The following is a 26,349-nucleotide window of genomic DNA, read 5'->3' as shown; positions in this document are numbered from 1 at the left end:
ATTTAAGTAACAATTTAGTACCATTTTTATGTTCATATTTGATTGCTCATTACAATGCATTAACATTAATTTTTATTGGCATTTTATTATATTTTAATGTTAAAATACAACAAAATGTGTGAGCAACTCTTTTTTCCTTAGTTTCAATTCGTTTTCAATTTATTTTGGGCGATTCAGAAAAGAAACATTCAATTTAGTTTAGATTTTAATTTTGATTTCTTCTTTATTTTCTTCTAGAAAGTGCTAACGACGGTTGCTTCAGCTCTGCTTATAAGTTCCCAAGTTCAGTAATTATTCCAAAAGTAAGTAAAATTTCTTTCAAATGTGTCCATTTTGTAACTAAGTTTTCATCTTAACAACAATGTCAACACATTTCAATCGGTTTTCCAAAACCAATTCAGACCAAGTTCTGTCTTTTAAATTCAGAATTCTGCGATTCAACTGCACGAAGTTGAATGATTCTCCCCAAATTCATGAAAATAAAAACCCATTGCATCCTTTTTCCGAAACGAATATATCGCGTTGATTTATGTTATTCTACATGAACATTTGTTGGCAAAATTTGTAAATAAAAACACTGTCGTATTTCGATGCGGAAGATTTGACCGGGGCCCTTCTCAAAGTGCGTTCATTCTTCTTTTTAAAATGTGATTCACATAATATACATTATTCACAGTACATTTGCCGACATTCCATGTTATTCTAGCCGAGGATTACAGAAAAAAATAAAATGTTTTTTTTGTATGTTTCGTTCGGCGTACGACAAAATGATCCGCATTTCAAGCATACATTTGCTTTGTGTGCGCGAAATATTTTAGATGTTTGTTCTCTTCATCAGTTTGCATCTTATGTTGTTATTTTTGCACCCTAGGCCATTTTAAGGATAACATTGCATTAGCACACAAATTGAAGTGTGCTTTTTCTCATCGCTGTTTTGCACACTCGCATTCTCATTCTCTCTCGCTCTTCGTTTCCATTTCCATTTTCTCCCTTCTCAATACATCGTCTCGGCTGCACTTAGCGTACAATTTTCCATTGTCATAAAATATTACAAAAGCACGAATGTGTGTCAAGAATAAATAATTTAAAAAAGATCCATAAAAAACTCCATTACCGGCTACTGAACAAAATTTACATTTTATTTTCTAGTTTCAATGATGATGAAAAACTCCGATACATTCAAACGAATAACTATATTCTCTGGAATAAATTGTTATTTTATGATTTTTTTCGCCGCCATTTTATATTTTGTCGTGCAACTCAGTACTCCGAGGGGCTAATGTTGAGCTCTAGCCGATGAGATTTTGTGCACTAAGAATAAAAACAAACATTATAAATTTTTGCCAATCAAAAATTATTAGTTTCAACACACGCGACACTACATTTTGGTTTCGGCTTCAAGTTTGCGGTTCATTGTTTGATTTGTGAGTTTGTGCGTGCCCGAAAGTCTATGGAATTGGATTAAATGGTAGAACACGAAGCAAAGTGCAGAACAAAATCGCAAAACAAACAATAAAGTTGAATGGAAGTAACATGTGTGTGTTTTCCATAACGTAATAGATTGATAGCAATTCTGCAAATCAATTTCATAATGTCTTGTCTGATTGGAATTTATGGCATTGGTCAACACTTTGTTGAATTAAGTTAATTGAAGCAAACGGCAAACCAAGCACAATCGATTGAAACTTCACTCGATTTTCCGAGAAACAACTCAGTCAACATCGAACGTTGGCGTTCAATTCCACATATATACTAAGTAACATTTGTGTTGTTTGTCTAGCGCGTGTTCGCCTCCATTAAAGATAATTCGAATAATTTTCGATCTTGATTTCAGCTCTACAGAGGATACGGAAATTTTAGCGGCTCGTCGTACGGTAGGTGTTCATTTTTGATCTCATTTAAACGATTCTCTCACTTGAATATTTTTCTTCAACGAATAAAGAAAACACTTAAAAGAAAGAAAATAGAAATAATGATATTCAACCGTAACCGAGCGAAATCCAGTAGGAACTAATTAACTTTTAATTCGCCTGAATATTTTTAAAAATGAGTCAAAGTTTCATTACGACGGAAAAAAGTAGCGCTCGAAATGAATTCCGTTTTTCATTTTTTTTTCTTCTTTCTTCATTCTTCTTTTCTTTTCGCCTTTTTCATGTTGTGTTTTCTTAATGGCGGGAATTCTCGCTGGGAAATTTAATGCGAGCTACGTTGCGCATATTTCTTTTATTACTATTTCCCTTGGCTGCTCTTGCAAATCATGTTCGCCAATGGAAAATAAAGACCAACCAAAGAATTGGCTCGACGATTCACGAAACATACACAAAAAAGTGCACAAAATCTAACGTGATTTCTTTTCGTTCTACCATTGGATTTGTTGTGTGGCGTAAACACCCTCTTTTTCTGTACAGTTCCCATTTGATATCACCCAAAAAAACAACCAATTCTCCGAAGACACACGGCAGAAAAAATGAATTTAAGGAAACAAATGCGCGTGTATACACACGAAATTTAAACAGTGATCAGCTTGGGAATAGAAAAGCAATTTTCGGTTGAAAAAAAAGTACGAAGGAAATTTTTGTTGACGTAAGAAAAGCCTAGATTATGGTATAAAAAATAGGTGGAGATGAAATGACACATGTGCCACAGAAGACACGAATGGCAAATAATTGTTTTGGGCTTCCTTTTCAAATTGTGAATACACAGCATTTTTTCCAAGATCCAATCTGGTATCTCCCTATTTTTCTTCGCTTCTAAATTGAATCGCTTATCGCACTATTCTCCAAAAAGAACTAAAAACCATTGATAAAAGGGAACTTTAGCAATTTGGTATACATATTTGTACGGTTATTATGAAGAAAAAAACATCTAATAGCACCAATCAATCGCTTCAATTAAAACAAAACCTTGTTCCAAAGAAATCAAATCAAAATTGTTGTTTTGAATTAACGCCACCGAGTTTGATTTATTAGCATCAACGACACTTAAAAAACAATTAAAAGTGAAAGCGCGTGTCCTGTGTCACAATTTCTCAATTTGACGGCCATGCCTGTATTTTCCCCACTGAATACGCCAGTTTTCGTAGTTTGAATGTAATAAGAGGCTTTTTTCACGGTCAATAGGCGTTGTGCCGAAAGCGAGAGACGAATTAATCGCATCGAATAATAGTTGCGAAGCCAAAAAAGGCCAACAAGTCGAAATATGTTTTTCACGTCGAGAAACGACTACTGAATTTTATGGCATTTTAGTTCGTTCCTATTCATTGAAGTCGTCTCACATTTTCGTGTGTTATATTGCCAGCAATATTTACAAACGAGAGCAATGGCAAGAACGAACGAGGAAAAAAATCGGTTAAGCATGTTGTCAATCGAATTTTTATGGGCAATGAAAGGAAAAATTAGTGTTTTTACTACGTTTATGATTGCAAAGTATTTCTACGTGCGCGCATTTCTCTCACATCCAATCCCGCACTTTTTCTTGCTATTTTTAATGGCTAGTGCACGATTTATTGTTTCAATCTGTTTTGAGTGAGTGTTTTCCTTTTTATTACGTTCAATACCGCAATTGAAATGTTGAAAATGGGCAAAGGTCCGTTTTATTTTATGGATCTTTGATACACTCTCTTTCTCTATTGCTTCCACAGCAGCGTGGTGGATGTATGTTTTTGTTTGTGATTCTATCACACTAAATATTTGGCGTTCAAGTGGCTGTCACGCATTTATTTGACTGTAGTCCAATAAGGGATTCGCATTTGTTGAGGCCCAACTATTGTTACGCGGGGCTGAGAATCTTAGATAAAGTGTGAAAATACGAAAAATGCCATTTGAAATGTTTCCTTTCGACAATCAGATGAGTGTTGTACGTTATTAAAATAATGCTAACGGCCATTGTATTTATCAGTTTGTGGTGATTGTATCACGGCAGCGCGGCAGCATTTCTGGAATTATGATGAAAGTGTTCTTATCATACGCATTCATCAATTTTTCGGGGCGTTTCGTTCGCTTCCACCTCGACATATTTCAGAGCATTTGCGTATTTCGTATTAAACCGTCATAAATTTAATGAAAATTTCTTAATTATAAGCTCTCATAGCTCACGGACCCTTTTTCGCTGTGAAGACAGCCAAATGCGCCACGAAATAAATAACAGAGAAAGAACGAGAGAGAGAGAGAGAGAGAGCGTAAAGGAAGAGACCAAAACCCAGACCAGTTCTGGTGTGTTTCATGGAAGCATACCGAAAAGTAAATCGCTACGGTTTTCGAAACTTGTCTTGATAATTTATTCTGTCTCTTTCTCGATTTGTATCGATGAGCCATTTTGATCATACAGACTAGATTAATGCCAATGGTAGGTATGCTGCTTTGTTGCCTTCACAAGGCAAGAGAAAAAAACTCATCCGAACGAAACGTATAATTTAAAAATTATTCTCATTTCAATCGGCATTTTCAAAGCTTTTTTTCCAACCATTTTTTCTCTGTGATCATTCTCTCTTTGGCAGGTATAAGCAGCGTTAGTATAGAAAAAAACAGATTTCTTGTTCGTGATTTGAGTTTTTTTTTCACAGAACATCAAAATGTCTCTCTTAATTATTTAAAGAGCAACTAGAAGCCAGAGATAACAAAACACAAGAAAATTTATTGTCATGAGGAGCAGACATGTTTCTTTTCTGTAACATTGTGGCAAGAACCCTTCGCTTCGTTCTTTCGTACCCAAAAAAGTGAATTTATCTGGCCGATGCAACGATGTTGAGAAAAAAAATAAACACATTAATTTGATAAAATTTATGGATTAGTTTACGGACAAGCATGTAGAATAGTTCGACCCCAAAAGCCTGCCAACGTTATGTTGAACCGATGTACATCGGACCACAGCCAAAAATGGTAGTAACCGACACAGAGACAGAGGATAACAAGAGGAATATTTCTGGCTCTCATTTGTTTCATTTTGTTTTTAATTGAGTCATTAATTCTTTCACTTCATTTGATATCTATTTCATCTGCGTTTGCCCGGTGTGTTTCTTTGTTTCTTATTCCGTTTCGCCAATGGTATTTGAGCATTTTAATTGAAAAACTTTTCCCATCTTCGAGGTATATATACACACATTTCTCTATTCAACCGAAAATTCGTGTACTGTGACAAGCAACGATGAAAATTGTTAACTTATTTTCTTATAGTCACAAATTTTGCGCATCACTGAGCCAGCTTTCAATTTTATTCAAATGTTTTCACTTCGATTTTCTCTTTGAATCTTGAATCTCTGGCTTGTATGTCGTTGCTCTTGGAAATAGACATGTTTCGCGTCAATTGTGCTCTATGCTTCATTTTTTTCTCTCTTCGCTCTCAGTGCTGTGCATTGTATGTGCGTATACCTTTCAAATCATTTTATTGCCTTGTAATAATAGGCAATAAAAACGAAGACCGCCTTGAACGACCTGAACGTCATTTTATCCCTTTTATATGTCACTTTCCCTTATTCTCTATTCTTTAGTGATTGTTAAACTGTTCTTCGGGTGTAAGTGCATGAGTTTTGCGTTTAATCTCTGCTTGAAATTTATAACGTTGAACCAGAAAACGAGCGACAAGACAAGCAAAGCATCGAGAAAAAAAACAACAACGTTCCAAAATGATAGAACATGCCAATATGTATATAGAAACAGCCATTTTCACGGTGAAAATGGCAACTCCATGGAGAGACAAAAAGAAAGAAAATAACAATGGGCTGTCTGATGCAGAGCAACAATAACAATCGATAAGTGAAATGAAGCAGTAGACAGGGCATAGTAGCGAGTGATGCTAAACAAACATAAGACGAAGCAATAAAAAAAGCAAAACAATGAGAAGAGAAAAAAACGATAAAAAATTCGAAAAAAATAATAAACTGTTGTGTTGTCACCGGCAATGATCAGCCATTCGGAATTGACCTTTCGATTCATATTTCAATCATTTCATGACATTTTTTGTTTGTAACAGAGGAAAAAAATAACAAAGAAAATTATCTTTTTCTCCTGTTCCAACTAAACGGCTATGAACAATTGAATTGATCTCTGTCGCGCATTGGTTTGTTGCATTGAATTTTAATTCAAAAACTCGACACGAGATGGACATTACTTTGCGTGTACGATGAAAACTTCGTCGAACGAAAAAAATAAATATCGTGGATGTGAATAGCCGGAGAAGAGAGGTAGAAGGAGAAATCGAATAAAAAGCACACACAGTATCTGTCGAACACTGTACGAATGCACTAACACATACACACCATCTCATTCAATCAGATTCTATTGCTATGATAAAATACGCTTACGCACACACACGCAACGCATGGATCAGCATTTCGAATAATGCGCAATCGTCGACACTAACCATACAATTCGGTTATATAGCGCGGCCATACAGCTGTGAGGATGTGTCTGTGTGTGTATGTGTCCGTGTGAATGCAATTCGGTACGTAATAAGTGTGATTCTACTTTCTTCGATTGTATTTACGTTTGTTCTCCGCTACGTCTTCCTATTCGATTATCGCATGCTATGCTCACACTCTGTGTGTTTTGTGTGCATGCATCGAATATGCTCTGTGTAGCCTCTTCTGTGTGTATAACGGCCAACGCAAAAAGTTCAAAAACAAACGCCGTTTTCACAAATGGTAAACATGTGAATGAAAAAAGATAACAACTCAATAAAAAGCGCTTTTTCGGTGTTTTCGAGAGAATATGTACACGCGCGCGTACAACCACTCTCACACGGGCATTCGAATCATAGTAAGCAGAACTGTCTTTCACTCGCTCTCTGTGCGTGTACATTCACTGTAGTATAGTTTGTTATATTTGTTTCTACTCTACTGTTCAACTCTTCGTGATTCGTATGTACGGAGAGCGACTTGGGCACATGAACGCAGAACTCTCGATTCGTAGCATATAGTCAGAGGCACACACAAAATAGCGCTATGCGCTTTAATCGCTGGTTTCGCTAGTCCAAGAAAAATCAGTGTAGTGTAATACTTCGCGAGATTCAGACGTTCAAAAAACATTTTCCCTGTCCTGCTGTTTCTTTGCATATCGCGTATCACTTACGTATTTTTTTTCGAGTATCATTCGTTCGTCGAAAGAACACTGAAAAATTCAACAACAACAACAACAGCAGTTTTCTTTACTCGATATTTTTTCCGTGTTTTATAACATTTTATGAAATATATTTGATGGTCTGAATTAGTGGATTTTTTTCTGGTGAAAGTATTCCGTTCAAATCGCAATAAAGTGAATCAATTCGTTCAAATGAAATTATCATTTTTGTTTTGCTCTAAATCAGTTTACATTGTATTTTGTTGAATTTTCTGTTCGTTTTAAATATTTTTTGTTATTCTGTTCAAAGTAAAAAATTGATGTGTCTTCGATAAGCACAAAAATTTGGAAAATTCATGTGTAATATTTTTTCAATGATAATTTAAAATGATATTGCGAAGGAAGGAAAATCGACTAAGTGGTTCGAGGAAAAACGAGTGACTTTGGTGCTTTCATCAATGCAACGTTTCAACACATGAAGTAGTCAATGTAGAAAAAACTTGAACATATTTTGAAGTTTATTTTTCTGTTATCACGTTCTATATGGGAAAAGAATTTCTGTGCGAAAGACAGTCAATAGACAAGAATGAAATTTTTTTTTCTTTGTGCCAGTAAACAAGGAAGTCTTAGAACAATAGCCAATTATTTGGAACAAAAAAATTCAGTGCATTTTAAAGTTGATTTTCGAAAAAATTCCAAAAGAACTTGACATAACGCGGTGCATTGACATTTTCTCGCGAATGAATGGAAATTGTTCAGGAGAAAATACTCATTCGATTTCCGTCATTGTGATTAAATTGTTCGTTGAATAATCCGTGTAAATCCGCTCGTTCGTTTAAATACTGTGCATTTTTATCGGATATACCAAAAGTTGTGCTATACACTTGTTGTGTTTTGCTGCATTTTTTGCCTGATTAATTCATGAACTCGTTTTTACCGATTTTTTTCTAACATCCTGCAATTTGACTCGGATCGAACAGCCAATAATAAAAACATAAATCAAAACACAATAACCGAATAACATTTCGAATTGAAGACGAAAAAAAAATACAAACGTATCGCAATCCCACATTATTCAGATCGAATAGAGTTCTACATGAAATATTACACACATACAGCAACGACGAACTAAAGTCAAAATAAGCCAACATTCGTTCTATCGTACACACACATATGGCGCTTCGTATTGTCAACGACAAGGAATTCTTCGCTACAGTCGCTCACACACTACACGCATACATACATTGCCAGTGTTGAACCACTGCTGCTCTCTATACCGTACCGCTGTGTCGCTCGCTCGCTTGCTCTCTCCGTCTATGTGTGGAAACCGACCCATGTCGAAACGAATGTTGCGGTGCGACAATAAAAAATTTCAACCTAAAATAACACGACATTATTTTATCGTGCAGATGAGAACGTGTGTGCTTTTGTATTTCTTGGCCTGTCTCGCGCGCACATTCACTCACTTCGTACAACAATCGTCATAATAAAAACCCCATTAAAATCTAAATTGATCTAGTGCTTAAAATAATGAACAATTTGTTGTCATTCTAATGAATGGTGTAGTTTTTTTCTGTTCATACGTGATTCCATATGTGGCGATAATAGCAACGAATGAAGCCATAGCGGCAAATCATAGCGATTTCGATGAAATTACACGCCGATTGATACTTTTGAATTTTCTAACGTTCGCACAACGCGCTAATGAATAAATTAGTCATTGTGAGACTTGTACGTATGAAACAAAATCTCATCGACTCTGTATGAAAATCGAGTAAAATTTAACTGGCTCGACCGTTTACACAAACCAAAGTTTAAAAAACAAATCATAAAAAAAAACTGCAGAAAAAATCGTTTTAGTAAATTATTTTAGAAAAAAATTAAAAATCAAAATAACTGAGAAAGAGAGAAAATCAGCGGAAGTTAAGGATAATTTGTATCCAACTAAAAATAAGAAACATATTTTTTTAACGCGAGTGCCAAATAAATAAACATCACGATATCACCTCATCCTTATTCCACCATTTCGCTGGCGTGCGCGATTTACGACCCACACAATGTCTCGGCAGCGTCTTCGCACGTTTCTGCCGAGACTTGGTGGGAAAATCACAATATACATTCACATTCCATTAGTGGCGCTTCCACAGGTGATGAGCATTTTTTTTTTGAAAATACAATAAAAATAATTGAATTTTTTTTAAAACGTTTGAATATTGGAAAAATTAACGAAAATGAGTGTTCAAAAAAATAATGAAGAAAAATATTAGAGTAGAGGTTCGACCCGTAGTCCAGTGTAAAAATGGGCGAATTTGAGTGAATTTGTGATTCAAAAATGAATACTAAACAGCATCACTCGACTTGGTTCAATTTTTCTATGCTGCAATGATTCAGTAGAAAAAAGTGTTTTTTACTGATATGTTTGCAATTTTCAATGTTGTTATAGTGTATGACGATATCCATACAGGATCTGGAACACCACTGCGATCACACAGTCCGCCTTTGTTACATCATCATCAACAAATCAATCAGCTCGTTTCACAGCAGCCACAGCAAATACCTGAAACACAATCACAGTTGCATTCACAGTCGCAACAGTCAACACCCCCTCACCAAACAGCAAATAATTCAACTCTATCGCAATCCCAATCCAGCACAGTGGCATCCAGTCAAACACAAATCGTGGCGTCGTCGACGGCGAGCGAATCACCTGCCAGTGTTAGCTCACAACCGACAGGTAAAGTGCAGTTGCAATATTAATTGTTAAGCTTCCGTCCCGTGGTGTTCTCAATTTTCCGTCGGAAGTCATTTGTACCAAATTAAAATTCGTTTCGAAACACTTCAACAGCAACAGCAGTAGCACCTTTTCTACCATTCTGCACACGTTAAAATTTAATTACACTAATTGCTTTTACTTGTTACAAATGGCTTTGCACAGCTGTATTTTACTGAATTCGCTTCACCTGCTCCGACTTTTTGCATCATTTGACTTTTCGAACAACAAACAATTCTCGATGCAAATGCACTACATTAAATTCACTTAACTCCGAGCTTTTATTGATGAATTAAACATGAAACCCGAATGCAACCTTCATAGTTTCCATTTAATTTCGCTTTAAAACATATGGAGTGCAAGTTTAAGCTTCAACATAATTAGAAGCGCTTGAGAGATTTTGAGTTGTATCATTTGTATTTGTTCAACAGGCCCACTGCATATACCAGCAAAACGTCCAGGATTCGATGCTGACCCTTCAGTTATTCGACATCCTCATCCATGGAGTTCTTATGAATCAGCTGCTGGATATGATACTCAATACCATTCACAGTACATTTTAGATCGGGATCGCAAACCACTTTACTATGGCTATCCGGATCCTCAATTTACACAGGTAAATTAAACCATATGAATGACTTCATAGAATGGGGATTTGAATTTTAAATCATGTTTTTCTAAATGAAATTAAACATTTCTGGTCGAAAATTTAGAAAATAATAATATATTCTCGGACATTTTTTCATTTTATTTTTTCTGCAATTAATTTCATGAAAATGTTTTATTTCCGTTATTTTCATAAAGCCATATTGGAACTATCGCGACCAGTCCTCGTATTTAACGAATGACGAACGACACTCAGCTCGTCAATCGGTTGAAGGTGGTACTCAAGGATCGTTCGATTCGCCGAGCTATGCAGCGTCGTCGCTACGCTCATACGACTCGTACTCAACCAGTGGTGAGTTATTTTAGCAAATAGCTATTTTCTTTCATTTAAAACCGCAACCGTAGATTTAGAGTGTTTTTTGTGTTAGATAACGATAGATCAAGTGAAATTACTGAGTGTGAAGTACACACATAGTAAAGTAAAAAATATTCTAGGTCATTGCAGTCCTCTACCATATTTATTTCTTAATCATTCTTCGTAGCGTTGAGATACGAAATTTTGTATATTTGTATTGAAAACTATTAATAGAAAACAATTAACATAATCTAATCACTTTCGGCGCAAGCGTTTACCATTGAAGAAATTAAGTCAAAGTTTCCTATCAAAATTGATTCTTCGTTCATCATTTGAATAAAAAAAACTTCGATTATCTTCACATGAAAATAAGTGGCTAAAATCGTTGTCTGTGCATATTTGTATGCACGTTGAGGCTAGCATGTGCGCGTGGTCCCATATTCGATAACTGGGAGGATGCTTCTTTCCACGGTCCTTGTATTAGAGAGAGCGCATATAAAGCATATTTTATTGCATCGTGTGTAAACGATGACCGGCTATGTTTGAGGTGTTGTGAGAATGTAAACAAATATACACGGTAAAATTTTTATGGCCACATTATTGCTCAATGAAACACTCGTTAAATTTCCATTGCTCTCAGATGGCAGAGAGAGAGAAAAAGAGAGAGAGAGAGCGCGAGAAAAATAGCTCCTCTTTGATTTTGTTCGAAATTGGCTAGTGAGTTGCTTTTTTTCGTTCATTCGCTCGCTTTTTTTATTATCACCGCGAATCGCAGACAATACATTTTGTCTACACATTTCAATATCAACATTTCCTTCGGAACTAAGACCCAGACAAACAGAGATTATACGTCATTGTGTGCGCTGCTGTTTCTTGAATGAGCATAAAAAATTTAAATACTACCGAATTTAAGCATTTCGAATAGTGAACATTTTCCAGTGGTTATATAGTTAACGTGCCGATTTTATGGCATTGTTTTCATTTTCAAATGAGTTTATGACCTTTTTGTTGTTATGGTCGTCGCTTTAACTTTAACTAGTCACACATACACACTCATTCACACTGACTATGTGCGAAAGATATGTCTACAGCACGCTTTTTTTTATAGTAAACAAACTATGAAAAAAGAAGAGAATTGAGCTATAAAAATCAGCTGACTTTCTGAATTCGTGATGTATGACACAAATATTCTATATCGTTGTGGATTCTCGAAAATAATTTCTTACATAATCTTTTTTCTCTTATATCTGTTCAAAGCCACATGAATAAAGTTGTTGATGTTAAAAATGTTTCCATTCTTTCTTTCTCTTTCTTCAATTTTGTGTGCAGGTCTGCCGTCAACAGTTGGCGTTGGTTCGGTTGGTTCGTGCACACCATCCAATGCACTTGAATGGACTGGTCAAGTGACTGTTCGCAAGAAGCGCAAGCCATATTCCAAATTCCAAACACTTGAATTGGAAAAGGAATTCCTTTTCAATGCTTATGTTTCGAAGCAAAAGCGTTGGGAACTCGCCAGAAACTTGAATTTGACCGAAAGACAGGTAAGAATTCATTAGTTTTAAAAATGTTAAAAACAGTAGTTTAGTTAATTAAATAGATTTAGAGTCGAGATTTATATAATTTTTCTCGAAAAAAAAAATCGAGAAAGAAATCCAAAATTGAAAATGGCTATTTTTTTCGAATTCAAAAATTGCACTTGTGTTAGGTTAAGATCTGGTTCCAGAACAGGCGCATGAAGAACAAGAAGAATTCGCAACGTCAGGCGTCGCAACAAAATAATAACAATAATAACAGTAGCCATAACCATGGGCCACCACAGCAGTCGCACCACAATCCACATCATCTAAACCTTGGCATCGGTATGCATCATGGTCCGAAGATGCATCAGTGACCTTTAGACAATAGTATTGGCACAGCAGCGGTAATGGGGTACCCAAACTTTTAAAGGCCACGGTAAGAAAAGAAAAACAAAACAAAAACAACAACTCACTCATTCACGTCGCAACATACGGATACTATTAGATTGAAATTTGCATGATAGAGATAGTTTAATTTTGATTAGTGCAACAGCGTAACCAATAGTCCCCATAGCCAATCTTCTAAAAGGAAACGATCTCGTGCTGATACTATGCAATTTCACTTCTCTTTATTTAATCAAATAAGAAAGAAAAAAACAGAGCAACGTAAACGAATTTAAGACCAGTGAAAGAATGTTCAATGCTTGTGAATATTTAAAAACAGAGCCACAGTTAGAGGAAGAAAAACCGTTGTCAAAATTAAGCAGTAATCATCCATTTTAAGTATTTTTCGAATGCCATTTGAGAAATGGGCACTTGTACTTATTACTTTTTTCGATTTATCCACATTTTCACTCTTTATTATTCTTGTGCAATTGTATTCCGTTTCAACTTCTCTCGACCGAACCATTTATAGTGTAAAATTAGCAGCGAATTTCGTGAAATTCCTGTTAGTTGCAAATAATCAAAGCTTATTTTTTACAAGAATCAATTCATTGCTGAACGATTCATTCATTATGAACATTTTCCTTTCGAAAGATATTTATTGACCTCACATAGAGCGTTCTAGTGCAGATTCTTTAGATGTAGAAGAAATCACGAATGAAAAATCGATCCAAATTTATGAAATTTCAACAAAGAGCGCATTGCAACAATTTTTTTTCCGATGAAAATCTATTCTCGCCAAATATTTCATTTTTCAATGGAAAACGACATAAATTAAATACACAACATACAACACACAAAACACAAACAAAACAAAATAAAATCATAATGCGAATGCATAACTACGAATAATAATCTTACTATTAATTGTATATGTAATGAAAAGAAAACTCTTAGAGACTAAGTCTTTGTGTCACATTTATCACGGGATTCGCATATGATAAATATGCTCATTCCGATGCACGAAATAGAAACGACAAGCAAATGAAATATTCCTTAACTTTAAGACATAAGAAAAAAAAATGAGGCGAAAAAAACGACGCTAGTTGAGTCTGACTTAAAGACGTTCACCACGACTAGATTTATGTAGTTTCAATACACTTAAAATCAAATGGTTTTAGTGCATCGCAAAACTGAACGTAGCATTTCTCAAGAAACACCTGCAACACTTTTCAACCAGCGAATGCTTTTCCACATACAAACACACACTAATAAAATGAGAACAATGAACGAAGTCACTACCCATTAGTAGGTCTCATGAAAAGTAAAGAGATCGAACGGTATTTGTAAATCGATTCGACTGAATTGTCCAAGTCTCTTGCACGTTCATTGCAAAATGTTGAAAGAAAATGATGCCATTCACTCGGATTTAGAATGCATTTTTCATTGTGAATGGCTTCATGAATAATCGATGGGTGTCAAATTTTCAACTTACAATATATTTTATTTACATCATGTAAAACCGTTTCGATTCGATCACTATCGACGTAGACAGTGATTTTTTCCAAGCAAAACTACATTTGGACTCAAATTTTGAAGTAACTTTGAGCCGGGGCAAACGCAAACACTTTATTTCAATATGTTTATTTCGTTTTTCTTTAGCGAGTTTTTTAAGTTTTAAAATGTTTTTTCGATGTTTATTTTTGTCGCATATACCTATGTGACATTGTTGGAAATTTTTTTTGCGATTTTATCATCAAATCGCACATGTTTTTTCCTCATTTTGTCGTTATTTGTTTTAATACATAGCATGATTTGATGAAAAAACTATTCGGCCGGTTTGTGTTGATTCAATATTTCATGCAAATTATCTTGAATCAACCTCATTTCCATGCATCAATTAACGATAATTAAGTGATTTTTTAGTGGTCTTAATTGTATGTCGAAATCTACCCAGCCCATTGTAATCTTATTAACTAACTAAATTTATTCCATAATTTGTACATGATCGCATAGAAAAAGAGTCATACACACAGAGACACCAAGCATAACCTCTCATTGAACGAATTTAAATCGCTGTACATAACATGAACAATATTTTTCAAATATAACCACAAGCATATACCTACCTATACATTCTATATTGAAAGAGAGAAACCCATCGACTAATTCACATGTGCGGTTGGATTTTATAGATCCAGGCGACATTCTTCAGACATTTTAAATACTGAGTCGTTTGATGATTGAGTCATTTTGAGCAACACACAATCGTTACCTTGGTAACATAATTGATTCCTTCTATTTTTTTTCGTCTTGTGCTTTGCATTGTTTTTAGTTTCGTTTTGTTTTCCGTTTCTCTTTCGTTATTTACCTTCTTTCTTCTTCATCGGAAGATATTTTACAATCATTATTTTTTTGGGCGCCAATCGATTGGTGGAAACATAGAAAAAAAGAGACCGTTTGACATTCAGTTTGAAAAAAAAATGTGGTTTAAATTCGCAATTTGTGTGAGAATGAAAAAGTACTTTATTTCGAGGGTTCGTCAAGTGAAGAATATCTAACAACCACATGACGCACACTCATATCGAGGTTCTTTGCATCGAAGAGAAAAGAAATTGTTTTCAATTCAATTACATAAAATAAAAAGAAAATTCATTAAAAACAAATCTAAGGTACATTGAAATTAAGATTAACCAAAATTAATGTAATAAACACAGTGAAATACACATACAAGTACAATTACAATTATACATATAATCTTAATGGTAATGAAAGGAGAAGAAAAAAACAAGTTGAGAAGAAAAAAAAACAATGAATTGATTTAGTCGGTAATTGTGTAAGTGTTGTAATTCGATGTAACGTGCATTTTAGATTTATAGCCGTAAAATATAGAATATTTCCTGCTCTTATAAACAACAACAACAAAACCTTTAAGCAAAATAAAAATAATTCAGCAACAATTATACTTTGAATCTGCGCTCCGGTCAATGCGAAAACTGTGAACGAGAGAGAAAACGAAAGATAGAGAATCTGCCACTATAAGCAAATTCAAAGAAATTCAAGATAATCTACCATTTAAACAAATAATCTATTGCGCGTATATTATAATATTAATTAGTGTCAAACATGGATTTTACATTTCAGCAAGTAAATTTTTAATCTCTTATACAATATTACATAATTATACATAATGGTAATTTAATTGAAACAAAACATTGAACTATTAAAAAAATAAATAAATCAAATTACGATTTTAATGGAAAAATTCTGATTAATGCATACATACAAAAAGTCATGGAATTTTATGCGTGAAAAATATAAGTCGTGAACAATTTTCAAAAACAAATAAAGAAATGTATTGAATGCTTGCGATGATTGGTCGTTTTATTTGGTCATTATCATACCTCTCGCTTTATCAGAAGTCTTCCGTTCGTTTTGTGTGCGTATACTGTACTGCTTTTCTAATAAATAAACATGATTCTTTAGTTGACACATGCATAGGTAACGTCGTGTATGTGAATCTGTAGTTTCATTTCATTGGGGAAAATGTGAAACCGTTGCCCCAGCCCATTGTTATTGGTAAGTAACTTAAACAACTTTGTTTCAACGAATTAACTTGCTTCGTTCTCGAATAAAAGCTAACACACTCATATCACGTGGCTTAATGAACCGCTTTGATTAACTGTAATCAGCCAATGCGAAATAATCTCTATTCAAACGAACATCATTGTTTTCCTATTATTTGTATGCTCCCATTGCTTTCTTTACAATGCTATCGATGTAATGACGTCGCTTTCAATGTAATAGCAAAAAGTCGGGCAATCGACCCCTTCAAAAATCAACATTCACGAAGTCAGTCTACTTTCCGTATATCCGTTTCACATGAACAAAAAAGACCGTACGGTCAGTCGACTGAAGTATGTCGGTTGTCGGCAGTAAAAAAAGGGACGCGAAACTTCAAAAGCGCTAAGCGTAAGTATGAAGCCGAAAACACGGACGTTGAAAAAGAGCGTGGCAAGCTGTCGTACGGGACAAATGATCGAAAAATAAAATCAACTTTACTCACCCTCGAACAGTATCCGTAATAGAGACATCTTTTGCTAGAATGCCGCAACTCGCGAACATATACAAGGGGAATACATAACAAAAGGTCATCAAGACACATGACTTCGTCCAAGAAATGAAACTGTTCGAAAACAAACAAACAAATGTAGTGGATCAACTATAGTTGAACAATATTCAATGGTTGATATAGAACATGTACTCACGAATGAGCACTTGTTTACAAAACAAACCGCCTCATTCTCTCCCTTCGGTATTCTTCCACCGCAAATCACATTGCAGTGCTTTTGATGCTCATGAATCCAGCTTAATTGATAGATTAACATTTCCGAATGTTCGAGTGTAATTATTTCGCTGACGCAAAAATCCCGTGGTATGACTTCAACGCGAAAATAATTGGTAAGTAGAATTAATTGGTATGGCATATAGCTGGTATTTTGGTATATTTAATACATTCGACAATGATCCATTTTACCAGCTTGAAATCAAGATATGAGCAAAAAGAGCACAGAACACTTGAGCCCCACATCTCATACAGCAAAATTACTCAAAACTTTTCTTATTTGAATACATTTTATGTGTACAGCATTATCCCTTCCTCGACGAGGCAGTGGTAGGATCAAAGTTATTTTATGACATAATTTCCAATGTGAAAGCGCTCCCTTTGATTGCGACTAGAGTAAATAAGAGAATTTGAGTCGGTCTCTGTTTTGATATCATGTATAAACAGTACATAAGCAATCGGATCCCGTTGTACACATGCTCAATGGCGCACAATACCCAAATCATATCGTTTGATGTTTCCTTATTCAACGAAAGAAATAATATCCATGAATATATTGATTTAAAAACTCTCCCTCTTCATCTATATTTTTGTGTGCTGTTGAAATTTTTTCTCAATCAATGACGAATTTTGAAAATATCGTGTTCAGAATGCGTAGATTTTATCAGAAAATGACGTGGTAACATCTTGAAGAAGAAAAAAAAATACAAGAAGCTCATTCGTGGTTACTTTTCAGCTTTTGAACGTGTTTCGAACACAAAGTTTACCATAACAACCGGCGGCTGCCGCGACGAGAGAGAATTTCAATTAGCGTCAAGTAATCTCCAAGAGTAAATAAATAATATCGAACGATGTTAGTTTTCCCATAAGTGCTCCGTAATGACTTTCCATGTACATTACCGTCTTGGTTTTTGCTTCTCCTGGCCGGGCTCTCTTACTTAAAGCTATTACACGGTGAGAGAAAGGAAAAAAGAGAAAAATTCTCTTTTAAACAGAATACATAGACAGATAGATTTATTTTGGTAACGCCTCTGCACGTTTTACGGTACATATTTTTGTGTTTTTTTTCTTCTTCTCGTCGATTTAATGTCATGTCTTATATTAGACTCGGTATTTCTTGCAACGCTTAAGAATATAAAGTGGATGAGATGAAAGGAATGGAAAACTCAGCGCTTTCTTATCGGCTTAAGCGAAACACTGTTTCTTCAAGTATTTAGACTGTGTCATCTACACTACTGAATCGCATTCCGTTCGTTTGATAAGTCACCCTCTTCTTAAGTGATCATAAATGCCGACAACTTCTTTCGTTTTCATTCTCGTGAGTATTTTCGGCTAGATAAAAATTAAGGTTTTTGAACTTGAATCCCATCTAAAATAAAAGTTCGCTTATAAATAAATAGATACAGTTGGCTTGTCATAGCTCCGAAACACAATTCAAATTCGCATCACCTAGGGCGGCAAGCAGAGCAAAAGGAGGGAAATGATGAGTCGTGCATTTTTAAAATAATGGAAACCATATAGGAAGATTCATATCCTTTTTGATACGATATATTCCAGTCTCTCTCTCGATATCCAATTCAAAATTGCGAATGGTAATCTATGAGCTGCATATTTTTTTCGATTTAGTTGTATTCATGGTTGCAATCATAGTAATAGTAATAAAATAAAAATGTACCGGGGCCCAAAAAAAGAGCAACACTGTATCGAATGCAGAGGAGGAGGAAGAAGAAAAAGGAGAGATCGAATTAAACATAAAATCGTGTATATACTTTGCTAGAGCGAGAACGAGAGCGACAGACAGCGACGGGGTTTAAACAAACAGTATTGCACACGGCACAAAGAATATGTCTCAGGACATAGATTGGACCATGTATCATATTGCCATCGTGCAGCCATCATACGAGCGACACACCGAATGAGAGAGAGAGAGAGAGAGTGCTGGGTGAGTTGTAGTACATAGAGAGTTGGAAGAAAAATAGGATGTATTTTCCCAAGATGTGAATGGTGTTCGGTGAGGCGAACAATCGCGCGCGCATCTATGCGAAATACACATAATTTTTTATGTGCAGAGGGCACACACGATTTTTATGTTTATGTATACCAACCGAAAGACGACGTACGTACATTTGCTCTCTTTATGATCTATGCTTTTATTTAATTTGACACATAGACATTCACGCACACACACCACCCGATTAACACCGACTCTTTTTCTCTCTCACACACACAGCTCGTCATGTCGCGCTCGCTTCTCGCTCCTAACGGCATATGCCCCGAAACATATATACAAACACCAACGAAACCGAACCGAAGCAAAACGCATACATTTGCGTACTTCATTCATGCAATGCAGAGTGTGTTGTATATTCGGGAAAACACATTACATGTTCGTCGTGTAGTTTGTACCCACTTTGATGGCCAAATGGCAAAGTAAAAAAGGAATAAAAAGAGACGACCGAAAAGCACCGAAAAAGAAGAAGAAGAAATAGGAAAACGGCCAACAACAACAAACAGCAACACACCAACAAAAAGTCAAATAAATATCAAGAGATTCAGAGTGCAGTAGTACAATAAACAATTTTTCGACAGTTTTCTATCAGAAGTCTTTTCGCTCTGATAGCATCTCAATTTTTTTCCTGCAATTGCATTTTGATGTGGTCGACATGCCAATTATTATATCGGCACCGTGTAGCCAACGTCACGCTTTTCACTACACACAACCAAATATTTACTTTGGCGCTTCGCTCCAGTCTCTCAAGGCGTTTAATTAATTTGCTCTCGTGCCGTAATTTAAATATTTAATCAAAATCATTAAAATTGACACAGTGATAAATCAAAAGTGATAAACAGTGTGAAAGAAATTCTGTGTGAAGACGATGTTTAGCGGAAATTGTTGTTTGTATTGCTTGCATTTTGTGTAATGTTAAGCTTCTGTTTTGACATTTCATTGGTTGAGATTCTAACGCCGTTTCCTATTTGAAAACTGAACAACTGCAGCTCACGTAATCATCCAAACACACTTTCGTGACACTGTTGAACATTATGAACAGAACATTGACTCAGTGTTAATAGCAAACAAAAAGGTATTTCTATTGATTTTTTTGTCGGTGGTTATACATACACCAAATTAAATTCATCATTTTTTGAATTGGACGTGTGAGATTTTAATTGTGTATGTGTTTTTTTTCTGTTTCGTGATAATTTTTCCATTCAATCAAAGTAAGTTTTATTCCGAATTCATTTTTTTGTTTTTTTTTCTTGTTTCGTTATTCGCTTGATTGTTTCTGGTAGATATCGATGATTTTTGTAGATCAATTCATGCATGAAGGCGATTTTATCGAAATCCAGTTTGGGCTTTACCACGCCCACAAAATACCAATTCTTGAACGAATTTCATTAGGTTTTTTCCTTAATTATCTTTGTTTCACGTTTAACCAAAGTGGATTCAAGCTGAGATTGAGATAAGACGGAAATCGTCGCGACCATTATAAGTAAATCGAATTGAATGAGCGTCGCAATATGTGCCCGCCATGCTTTATTGAATTTGTGTAGCATAAACTCTAGTTCAAATTCCAATTTCGAATTGAATCGCGATGAATTTCATTTGAATAAAACAAATATTGCTCAACCAGCTAGCTAACAAATTCCAAATGTTTGAGTTATCTCACAAGAAATGTGACTTTTGTTTGTTCATTTAAACTAATTCAATTTATTGAGGCTTGATGTTTCCGATTGGAATTATTTTCGTTGATTCACCACATTTTTGTCCGTTCGCGTTCAATGACATTTTGGTTTTTAACCTGAAATGTGCTCCTCAATCATCTATAAATCCGGTGCTTATCTCCATGTGGATTGGCTTAGGAACTTGAATAAAATAAATAAGCGGGAACGACAAGAGACGTTTCTAGCCTCATTCAAAGCGAATAGAGTTCATTGTCTCTTCGATGGAATTGCGTTCTAAATTCAATTTAATACTCGAAAACATATATTATTTTTAAAAAAAATGAAACAAATTGTATTGACAGATCCAATAGTGGTGGAACTTTAGAATACATTAGCCGCAACATTGTAGCAAAGTTTATTGGAAAATGATTACTAATATGCCTATTAATTTATTATTTATTCGAGTGCCGTCGAATTAATTTTCATGCATATGTATATGGCGATCGAATGAATCTTTTTTTCGAAGAACAAAGTGGGAGTCACACATACCAAATGTGAATGCGCTTCAATAATCACGCTATATTTGCCTATGGCCGTCTCTCGTTGTGTTCCTCACAAAGTGTTGTCATTTTTCATTTGCCATTCATTTGGATCTTATGTTTTGTTGATGCTTTTTAGCGCGGAATTCACTACACACTACGCTCATTCGGAACCGTCTGTTATTACTTTTTTATTATCTTAATCAGACACGCAGAGATTTTTGATTCTCTCTCATCAGAAATATATATTTTTTGAATGGTTCGAAAAAATAATATTCGACTTTTAGTTGATCGTCGCAGTAGCTCAAGAAAATTTCATCAAATCCGTTCGTGCGCGTTGTGTCAATCCTTGACATTTGTACTATCCGTTTTTTCTTCGCAGCGAAACTGATTGACGCGTGTAATTAACAGTTAGTGTTAAATGTGATGTTGAGCGCTCATTTTAATTGGCCAACATATATTGCTATCCAATCAATTGAGTCTCATTGCATATTCAAAGAAATTGATTGTATTTTATCTCTTTTCAAGTGGTGGAAGAAAAAGTATTCAATTAAAGTTATTGTTAAACGTCTGTGTCGATTACAATCGATAAGAATGTGAGTACAGTTTATTAGACAAATTAAATTGTGGTTTACATTCAAACAAGCCAAACATTACGTTTGATTTGTATTCTTGTTTTGGTTTTTCCAAATGCCAGTTTCGATTGAATTGATTCGGTACGGGTTCAACTGAAAAATGTTAAATAATATATTTTGTATATTTTGTGCTGAGTGCATCTTTTATTTAATTCTATTTAGTACTTGTAGATACAAAAATGTTACCCATTCTGCGATGATGTTGTTTGAGAAAAGAAAGATTCAAGTCCATTTCGTGTAGCTTCAACTTGAACTCCAATGCAAACGATTCCATTTTTTTTCTCAAACAAATTTGACGTAGCATCTCCATCTCATGTGGATTTATGCTACGAAAACATTTGAACAATGGCATTTCCAAAGCACAGTTTGTTTCTGCGAAAGACAATTCAGCCTGATGCCTTAACAAAGTACAGTTATAAATTATGCAAGGACAAGCGTCGAAGCGATTTTCAAAATTGTTTCGTATTTTTGGAATGTTTGAACACTTCGTTGGAATGAGCCAATTTGTAAACCAAAATATTTACATAGGAATATCTTTTGAATAGAATTTACAGCTACAATAAATTCTTGAGCGTATTGTTTAGCGTGCAAAGCAGCAGCAGCAGCACGTTTGAAACACACAGCTCGAGCATTTCCTTTGTCTGATTAAAGTGATACAAGACTAGCAGAAAAAAACACGAAGTGAACATGAACGAATGCAAAAAAAAACCAAAATGCTTTTAAATGCACCACATATTCGTTGTTAAGAAGAAGAAGAAATATTTGCTTTCCTTTTATTTATGGCTGTCGGCATATTACGCTTTGTTACGCAGGCAAGAGGACAGCATTTTCTGCAGAATACCGCAATAAAATCATAAAAGAGTAAAGAAAAAGAAGAGAAAACCCTTTTTTTTGTTATACATTCTTTTGTGAAATGGGAGCATATCGAATTGTGCACAGGGCACAAAGCAAAATAGTTTTCGAAAACTTGTTTCGGTTGTTTTTCTTTATCAGCAGTGGTTCGTTGCAGCACAGCCATAAAATCCGTTTTAACCAATTTCATTAAACAAATATTTCTTCACAGCAGTTGATCTCAAGCATGATAGTTTTTTATAAGTGCAAGAGTCAATATATTCGGATGTTTAACTTTTCTTTTGAATTGAAGACAATACTGAAACGGGAGCCGACAAAAACCGTTTTTTTTCTTCTATATGTACTCCGAATATTCTCGACATCGTCGTTGTCGTCGGTGGTGGTGCTATTTATTTATCAGCAATGACTTCCAGTCTATTGAGACCGTCGTATGTGTACAAGACTAGAATCAAAGCACGCTATAAATCAAACAAACAAGTCTCATGTTTATTGAAGTGAGAATTATAAATACATTGTAATTCTTATCTCTTCCAGCCGTCCTGACACTTTATACGATGACAGCAATTGCCGTATGACTTTCATTTCAAATTGTTATTTACACTCGTGCCGTCACCACATCCAGATGTAAATTATCAGACGTGTTCTGGTATTTTTGCTGTGGAAGACAATTACAACTTTTCCTAGAATTCATAATGAAATGTGCTTCAACATATTTCTAATGCTCTTAATGAATGTGCAACCTGAAATTTATATTTAAATATATTTTCAAATTAAATGCAACACAAATGCATTTCGGCTTTCGTGACAACGCAATATTCAGTAGCTTGTCAATCTAATACGAAAAATAATATTCAACTGTCGATTATTTAACCGGAATTCAGGAATATTTTTCCTGTTTACGTGTTTAAATTTTCATTCGCATCATACTCGATTTCAAATTGGCTGCAGTGGCGCTGCCCTGCGTCGGCTATATACATATAACAAGCAGCAACAGCAGTCGAACAGTACATACTTCATACATTCATGTCAGAGCGAACGCTTCCATTACGAAATGGGTGTGGCGAACAATATTAGTACGACGATACATGGCGTATGGTATATAGGGATAGAAGGTGAACGTCGGATAACTATAGCACGCAATGATGGCAACGGCACAGTGGTGTGTCTATTTACTTCGAGTTTTGTGTTTCGCTCGTTTCTCGTCATTTAGTTTATCTGAGCCCCGTCGCTTAAGTCCGTTTGATTTTTTGATTTTTGGAATTTGGTTTTTCAAGAATTTCGATAAAATATTACATGGCATTCTTTTTTATTTGGCTCAGTTATGTTTTTCAAATGCAAATGAGTTTTTAATTCTGAATGCATTGAGTGATTGTTTTTTCGTTTTAATTTTAATTTCAATGTTTTCAAGGAAATGGATAAACGTGACTCGTTTTTCCTTCTTCCTTCTTTGATTTTTCCATAGAAAAATTATTTACAACATAAAAAAATGAATATAAAATTTTTCCGAGCCAACCAAATAAGGAATAACCTCTTGTTACAAAGTTATTTTTGTGGCACCAAAAAGTCTACTCGCCGAAGACATATCGACCATAGTTCTGACAAGTTGACAACTACAATTGAAAGATGGAAATCTTTGGCATTAGAATAACAGAAGACTTTGTGATTTTATCCGATAGAGAAGAAAAACAGTTTTTATTACCAATTTTTTTTTCAAACTCTTCGCGAATACTATCATTCAAAGAAATCTACTCGACTTTGTTGCAATAAAAGACCATTTTACTTTATTATCAAAATTGAGAATGTGTCCTGAAGCAACTCTATCGTAATTGAAAAGCAATGTTTGGAATTGAGTTATACGTTTTATTTTTTTGCATTCAATTTGAATTTTTTTAAATTCCAAATCGGTATTTGTTCCTAAAACATGGTTAATTCAAAAATTTCATATTTCCATCGTAAAAGTGTTCCATCCAAGCAGAAACATTTTTCTTCATCCTGGCTAAGCCGCAGAAGTTAGTTTCTGAAACCATAACTTTTAATGAATAATTTTTTTATTTAATTGACATAAATATTCTAGACCAAGTTTGGTATTACAACGCAATTTGTTTCAATAACGTTTCCCCATCATTGCTTTCGAACCGAACACCTAACACACGATTATCAACTTGCTATACGGCATAGAAATGATACTGAACTCGAAAAAACTTCGGGGATCAAATGTTAATGAAACAAAATTTGATTGCATTGAAGGTTGTCTTATCATTCAAAATTAAATTTTTTAATCCCAACTGAAACATCATGTTGTTTCATAACTGCAGTTATGATTAAAAAGTAGTAAATTCCTCAATCTGCTTTGAGTCATTGATTTCGGGTTGATTTTGAGTCGAAAGAAATCCAATAATTGAACCGTATGAAAAACTGGTTTTCCTCGATTTTCAGACCGATAATTGTGTACCTTCACCTGCCACTCGCCGCATCTTCAATTTCATGGTTCTTCGAACAGATTTTCGATAATTTCATGTGTGTTTCGATAATGTAAGTTCAAACGAGAGAAGGAAAGCGATTTCGAGACCAAACTTCGGTTAAAAAACGCATTTCTGAGAAAATTTTTAAAATCTGATTAAATTTTTTTAAATAAAATTCGAACATATTTTTTCGACTGCGGAGAGAGCAAGCTTCAATTCAAAAATAATTTTTCTGGCACACACTTTTTCCACGATCGATTTCAGTGGTTTCTCATTCAAGAGATTTCCTTTGAGAATGCGCGCCATCTGTTGGCCATGAATGCGAATCGCCGTCACCCGGCTCTGCTAAGCCCAAGCTTTCTTGCTTGGCACGGATCGTTTTCAGTCTCGCATACAGCCAAACTGAAAATAAAACTCAACTTCTCCGCTTACCATCACATTGGAATGTGGTTACGTAGGATATTTTTTGTATGTATTTGTGATCGACTACCACTACAACGAACTCAGTTATCATTGAAAGCTTTGGCCGTTTCAAATACAGAGAAGTAGCTAAATTGTATCAACGATTCTTCGGGCCCCGGGAATGAGATGTACGATATGAACGACTGTTTGCGAGCTCAACTTTGTAAATATCTCGTTCGTTTGAAGCACTTTTTGCATTCACACACTTGTGTCGACATTTTCTGATTGGAAGTTCGAAATGCAAAAACTCTGGATATAAAGAAAATTCAAAATTCGCATAGAACTTTGTTGAATGTCTGTTGTAACAAAATTTGGTCGTTTTTCCCTTCGATACATTTGCATTTAAATTTGTTTTAGTTTTCCTATTTTGTTTTCTCGAACGAAGAAAAAAACTCTTTCAAATTGGTTGCAGCTCAACTGATAATCCCTTTAGATGGCATTGTCGTACATCCTATAAGAAAAGCATCGATTTTCCATTCGATTTGCTTAATATTTCCACTTATATTCGAACACAAAGTCATTTCAAAGCGATTTTCTTTTGTTTGTCCCAGTATGTGCGATGTTCCTTCTTGTACTGACCATCGAATCGAGTTCGGAGTTATAAACACGATTCACAAGCGAAACATTCAATCGTTAGATTGTTCATTCGTTCACACGGGTATTTATCGTTTAAATCGGTATTCGAATCGAGTTTCTTTTCGAACGAC

The 26,349-nt window shown here is 34.9% G+C and overlaps 1 protein-coding gene and 1 long non-coding RNA gene across 5 annotated transcripts in view; both read left to right on the top strand.

Moving 5' to 3' along the window:
- LOC129568593 (homeobox protein abdominal-B) overlaps positions 1 to 16,054 on the top strand; it is a 43,119-nt gene extending 27,065 nt beyond the window's left edge. For 3 of the 4 annotated variants that reach the window (XM_055446676.1, XM_055446673.1, XM_055446674.1), the window contains exons 3-9: positions 238 to 302; positions 1,835 to 1,874; positions 9,496 to 9,786; positions 10,254 to 10,438; positions 10,627 to 10,780; positions 12,113 to 12,324; positions 12,489 to 16,054. In XM_055446676.1, the coding sequence (XP_055302651.1) occupies positions 238 to 302; positions 1,835 to 1,874; positions 9,496 to 9,786; positions 10,254 to 10,438; positions 10,627 to 10,780; positions 12,113 to 12,324; positions 12,489 to 12,674 (1,133 nt within the window). In that variant the 3' untranslated portion in view covers positions 12,675 to 16,054. The remainder of the gene's footprint in view (positions 1 to 237; positions 303 to 1,834; positions 1,875 to 9,495; positions 9,787 to 10,253; positions 10,439 to 10,626; positions 10,781 to 12,112; positions 12,325 to 12,488) is intronic. The other variant, XM_055446677.1, reaches the window with a different exon arrangement.
- Positions 16,055 to 19,993: 3,939 nt separating this feature from the next.
- The window catches only part of LOC129568600 (uncharacterized), a 55,916-nt gene continuing 49,560 nt past the window's right edge, over positions 19,994 to 26,349 (top strand). The window contains exon 1 of the long non-coding RNA XR_008687969.1: positions 19,994 to 20,112. This is a non-coding gene — a long non-coding RNA (uncharacterized LOC129568600). The remainder of the gene's footprint in view (positions 20,113 to 26,349) is intronic.

Source organism: Sitodiplosis mosellana, unplaced genomic scaffold (assembly GCF_009176505.1).
Source record: "Sitodiplosis mosellana isolate CC-2019 unplaced genomic scaffold, AAFC_SMos_1.0 Smas_scaffold_21, whole genome shotgun sequence".
Lineage (NCBI taxonomy): Eukaryota > Metazoa > Arthropoda > Insecta > Diptera > Cecidomyiidae > Sitodiplosis > Sitodiplosis mosellana.
This window is presented reverse-complemented; position numbering and strand designations above follow the sequence as displayed.